This window comes from Dermacentor andersoni, chromosome 8 (genome assembly GCF_023375885.2).
Source record: "Dermacentor andersoni chromosome 8, qqDerAnde1_hic_scaffold, whole genome shotgun sequence".
NCBI classification, from domain to species: Eukaryota; Metazoa; Arthropoda; class Arachnida; order Ixodida; family Ixodidae; genus Dermacentor; species Dermacentor andersoni.
In genome coordinates, this window is record NC_092821.1 from 13,776,424 (window position 1) to 13,782,423 (window position 6,000).

At 42.6% G+C, this 6,000-nt stretch overlaps 1 protein-coding gene across 2 annotated transcripts in view; it reads right to left on the reverse strand.

Annotated features, from left to right (window-relative positions):
• The window catches only part of LOC126526654 (protein 5NUC-like), a 156,529-nt gene extending 156,041 nt beyond the window's left edge, over nucleotides 1-488 (reverse strand). The window contains exon 1 of one of the 2 annotated variants that reach the window (XM_050174521.3): nucleotides 178-488. In XM_050174521.3, the coding sequence (XP_050030478.1) occupies nucleotides 178-399 (222 nt within the window). In that variant the 5' untranslated portion in view covers nucleotides 400-488. The remainder of the gene's footprint in view (nucleotides 1-177) is intronic. The other variant, XM_055068331.2, reaches the window with a different exon arrangement.
• Between the last annotated feature and the right edge of the window lie 5,512 nt (nucleotides 489-6,000).

Here is a 6,000-nt window from a genome sequence, read left to right on the forward strand (position 1 = left end):
CCCGCGTGTCTTCCGAAAAGTTCTATAGAATGCGCGTCGCGCATGCAATTCGAGAAACTTCCGATACATGCGGGCGCGTCCCCAGCTGAGCGATAAGATTTGTTAGACAGTGAGAAGCGATCACCCTGAAAAGATCCACGTGTCAATGTATATATAATCAGCCTTGTTTTTACTCACCTGGTAAGCAATTCTAGCGATGCCGCCGAAGCACTTGCCGTTCTTGCGTTTTTCTTCGTTGCATTGCATTCCCCGTTTATCACTTTCGAGGATCCGAGAGTGAATGTCGTTGGTGTGAAGTATTGTCAATTTGAACCTTCCATTGGTGTTTCCTTTTCCTGATTGTGCAGAGCTTAAGGTAAAGCACAGGATGGCAGTCAATGTGGCGCAAGCTACACGCATCGTGAACGTGGCCTGAAATGAGTTATAACCTGGGCTAGAGCTATTTAGAATTCGCAGTGTAGCCTGCAGGTAGTGGAGGACGCTGACAAGGAGTCCCCATTTTGAACTGCAGCTGTTCCTCTCTCCATGGAAATTGTTTCACGTCTTCAGAACAATAGGGCCGTGTAAGACGTATCTCTTGGTCCTATCGTTGTGACGGCCTTGGACTGAGTAAAATAGACCAGGCCTAGGTCACCGCATCGCTTCCACAAACAAGGTGAATTTTTATTTCAGAGCAGCGTTCACGAAAAAAATGCCGCTTTTCTAAATCGGTCCCGTGTTTTGAGCTCATATGTTAGGCTAATAAAATGTGACACATTCTATACTCTGGCCCCTTCGCATTGAACCAGCTCTACGCAAAAAATTAGCGTATGCGGATGCCTAGCACATTAAAATTACTTACATCTCTTCACTGAAGAAATGAGATATCGGTAATAATCGAATAAAAGTCAAAAAGGAGGTACTGAAGGCAGTTTATATTCAAGCGTCACATTTGCTTAGCTAGCTGTTCGGTTTTGCATCGTTGGCGCCGTCGGCAGTGGTAGTGGCGCCGTACACAGTGGTGCGCAGTGGATCCCGGAGATACTGCAATCTATCTTTTCTTTGACACGTACCGTTGTGTATGCTCCACTAGGTGTGTCTGTCGTACGATCACTCGCTATGTGCCACCATTGTCCCGCTATCATCGGCGTTCCCTTCTTCACGTCATCACACACCATCGCCGTCATATAGTCGTTGCAATATGATTGTCGTCAAACACTCGTCGTCATGGCGTTATCATCCCGCCATCGTCGTCATACTGTCATCATCACACCGCCTTCGTCATACTGTCGTCTTTAAACAGCTGTTGTCGCACAGCCGCCGTCACGCCATCGGCGCCATATACTGATAGTCACCCCATAACCATGATGATAACGCGGTCATTATTCCATTGCCGTCGTGTAGTCGTGATTATGCATTCACTGTCATGTGGTCGTCGTGATGCCGTCGCAGTCATTCTATCGCCGTCAAAAATTTGCCGTAATGCCTGCGTCGTCATGCCCTCATCGCCATAGCTTCTTTGCTTTGACCGTGCCAATTTGTGCTTAGGAAGCCGGCGAGTGCCTGAATACTGCTGAGGAGAATGGCAATTTAGGCGAGAACGCCACAAAACATCCTTAACACTAATATGTGAAGCCATTATTCAACTCTGCGAGTTTAAAATTGGGCGCGAAATCACTTGGCGCACACCTCAGCTAAAGATTAAGAATTCACATTACGCTCCCGTAACCCTCCTTTCGGTGGCAAAGCAAAACTCCTTTAGTTCAGGTTCCAATCGAGTACGTAGAAAAATGGAAATCAAGGCTCATTCGTTAATCTATTTTATCAATTTTTTATTATCGTTTCTGAGTGTTGTTTCTTTTATATCTTTTTAGAATGTTGATATGCTTCAAAAGAAAAAAATGTTTGCCAAGAATAGATAGCAATGCCTGCATATGCGCAGAGTAAGCAAGAATTACGTCGCCTTTGTTGACCGCATCAGTTCAACAATATTTATCAATCCTACCGTTAAATAATTCTGAAGCTTTATCACAAACTTTTTTAAATGTTGTCGTGATCCACATTCACAGCGGGGTAATGAAGACGAGAAGACGACGACGTTAGTAGGAATAATGTAGCAATAAATCGGTTCTACCTGCAGTACCCTAGCGAAATCTTCACATTGGCGCAGTCGAAAACAGAAACCCGTCAGGAAGAAGATACACGTTGCGTTCAACGAGAGAAGAGCCACCATTGTGGGCTATAAAGCAAGGGACGAACAACATGCCGGGCCACTGAAGGATGTCATCACGTCTGATAATCCATGGAGCGTTCCAAGCGCCTCCGGGTTTACCGCTGACGACCCCGTAGCTAAAGGTACCATTGCTACCTCCAGTGAACAAGACGAGTCTGAAATTTGCTCTAAAGGTTCCATCTCGACTCGTGAAATTCATGCAGCTGTAACGCCGACAGACAGGAATATAACTGTTACGAATGCACTGCTTGACATTTAGAACTGCCACATGAAACAACAGTAGCAGCCGGTAGATCTATATTTTTATTCATTTTTTCAGCACAACTGCTAGCCTAGAATAGCTGTCAGCAGGAGTTGGGTACAAGGTGCATCTATACATACTAGAAACTGCACATATTTTGCATAACGTCACTTCCATATAAAGAAATACGAAGACTGGTTCGTGTACAAATACAGGGTTTAGTTGAGATTGTTAAACATACCGAGTAAAACATACGCATACATGAAAACAGAGTAAATCTTTACGTCCAGACATCCTTTACATCCTTGCTTATAATGTGCGCCATCCTCAAGTGTGGTACATCGCCAAATGTAGGACCAATTACGGAAATCAAATGTTAAAATTTCAAATTGCCTACACTTCTAAACCACATAATAAAACAAAATAAGGTTGACATATCTAGTACATCACCAAAACAACTGCGTTTACTGTTTGTATAATGATGTGATACGATGATTTTCTATTTTACTCCTGTATAATCCCCTTTACAAGTGACGTTTTATAACTCCTGTAAGCCTTTTCTGCTTGGTAGGTTGTACTCCCTTAGCCGCACGCTTTTATGCTTCCCCGTGTGATACGGGGTCAGGGCTCTTCAAGCTGTTTTTACAGCTTTTACCTGTCCTCCTCGTAGCATTTTCTTGTTGCTGAATAAACTCAATTCAATTGAAAAGACAAATAACCGGTGTCTTCTGACTAAATTGTCAACAGGTGAGCCTTCAGGGCTGAAACGAAGCCAGCCGAAGATGAACGTTCCATAACCTCGGCTAGAAGCATGTTCCATTCTCGCAGCATTCGTGGAAAGAATGACATATTAAAGATATCGGTTCGACAATAAAATTATCGCAGTTTTTTTGGAGTGGTGAGAGCGTGTGGTTTGTTTGATGACAAATTGGATAAGATCGCCCTTTTTATTTCAATTTTATTGTGATAGAGTAGATCACTATACTGAAACAGATCAGCATGGCGCCGGAACTGCAACGAATCCAGTTCAGCGTTTTTCACCAAGGTACCAGCAGATGCGTGCCAGCTCTAAGTATTGTAGACAAATCTCCCCCAATTTCCTTGAATAGGTTCCAACAGGACAGTATTTTCATTCCTTTACAGGTCCCACACTATTGACGCATATCATATGATTGGTCGGATTAACGATTTATATAGCCACAAACACAAGACTGCTCCTCCTATTGTTAAACTACTCTCTTACTTATCCTTAATTAGGCCAAAACTTCAGCATGCTTCCACTGTTTGCGACCTTCACACAAAGATTAACATTAAGAACCTAGAAAGAATTCAAAGAAAATCAGAATGATTTATTTTCAATAATGTAAGGCTACTGACTCCCCCATTGCCTTACTAACCGCAAACGGCATCGAACTATTACAAATTCGCAGAAGGAAAAGTCGGTTAGAGTTTATTTCAAACTTAATTAATCATAGGCTAGCCTTAGACACCGCAAAATACGTAACCCCATTGATAATCACACCCACTCAACACCACTACCTTCATTCTCTAACACCAACTTTCGCAAGGACTGACACTTTTCGGTACTCTTTTTTTCCGCAAACAATAGCTGACTGGAATAAACTAACTGAACCATATCCCCAGCGCCCGTGAGCTGTATACCATTTCTGTAAATAACGTTGCTATTTCGTGTATTTATTATTGCTGTATTGAATTCATATTAAATTGTTTTTGATTCGTGTACCTTATCACCAAAGAATTTGTGTGAAAAACGTGTTACACACTTGTTTCATCTTGTTCTTCTGTGTATATAAGCTCTTGTATTCTGCTCACCCTGCTTGAGCTTCTTGTCCGCAGTATTTTATAAATAAAATAAATAAATAAATAAATAAATATGTCATCAGTTTGTTACCTTGTGGTGCCTGTCGCAGTGTTCGTCTTACGTGCACAGTAATACAAGCTTAAGTACAAGCTTGCTTACTGCTTTTTTCTTCATATAAGAATGTGCTCATAATCCTGAAGATCTGAAGTAAATATGACACCTAAATACTTATGTGTTACGTATAATTACTGATAACACGATTCCATTTGAACAGTTGCTGAATTGTAATGGTAAGTGCTTTCTAGAGATTCTAAAAAAAAAACTGCTTTCCTGTGTTAATTTTTTATTTGCCAGGTCTCGCACCATTTTCCTATGTGATGAAGAGCTTCCCTCAATTATACCTGGTTGTGAGAGTGATCAGCTAGTGGTAAACTATGCACTCATCTGCAAATAGCTTAATTTTGACGGATACTTGAGTAACAATGTCATTTATAAATGCCAATAAAAATGGCGGTCCCAAGACAGACCCTTGTGGAACGCCCGACCCTTTCGCTACAGGGGCTCAGCAGACATCTTCTATTAATAAACACTGTTGCCGGGAGTACGACTACTCTTCTATCCGTGGCACTACCGTATCATTTTTTAGTATCGCCTTAACCTACAACAAGAGTTTAGAATGCGAAACGCAGTCAAACGCCTTTTGAAAGTCTAAAAAAATGGCGCCTATATGAGATTAGGCATCAATAGCAACCACGCAATCGTCAACAGTTTCAAGGAGTGCTGGCACTGTCGATTTCTCTTTGCGGAAAGCAGGCACGTACCCAGGATTTTCTTTCGAGGGGGGGGGGGGGGGGTGCAACCCAAGGTAACTTTTCTACGCAAACGGGGGGATGGGTACTTTTAGTAGTACATATTTTAACGCACTCCATTCGCCATAAAGACACGTAAACCCGCAAAAGAGAAATGAAATAAGGTGTATCTCACACGTACGCATGTGTGACAACCAAGGCACACGGTCCACACGGAGTTGTGTTACACCGTCAGCCAATCACAGGAGCAAACAAAACCGTCGTAATGCGGTCTTTTCTAAAAGGCGTTGTACATTGTACTTCCGGAGCGTTTGCTGTTCTTGAATAGTCTTTTCATCGACGCAGGCAATGAGGTGTGCAACAGACATGGACATAGTGTATGGAGTCCGCGCATTTCACTCTTGAAAAGTCTATCTTCCATGGTTTCTTAGTGGCTATAATGTTGGGCTGCGAAGCACGAGGTCGCGGGATCGAATTCTGGCCACGGCGGCCGCATTTTCGATTGAGGCGAAATGCGAAAAATTGTACTTAGATTTAAATGGACGTTAACGTACCCCAGGTGATGCGGAGTCCCTCACTACGGCATGCCTCATGGTTTCGGCACGTAAAACTCTATAATTATTTAATGAAATCTTCAAAAGGTCTGCGGTACAGTTCGTTTCACTGCTGAGCCCGTTTTATTCATGAGATATCACTGCCAACTGATGTGCACCTTGACAATATACGCATAGTTGCAGCGAAGCAAGCGAATAATTTTATTTTTGTGGTTACCGCCTGATTTGGGTAACAGGAAAAGTTTGAGGTACGAATTATTTGCAGCCTAGATAAGGAACAGTGGCTGGCGGTTATGAGGACATCGGCGGGGCTTCACCACAGACTTGAGTTGTATCTCACTATAGCAGCGTTTCTTGAATTA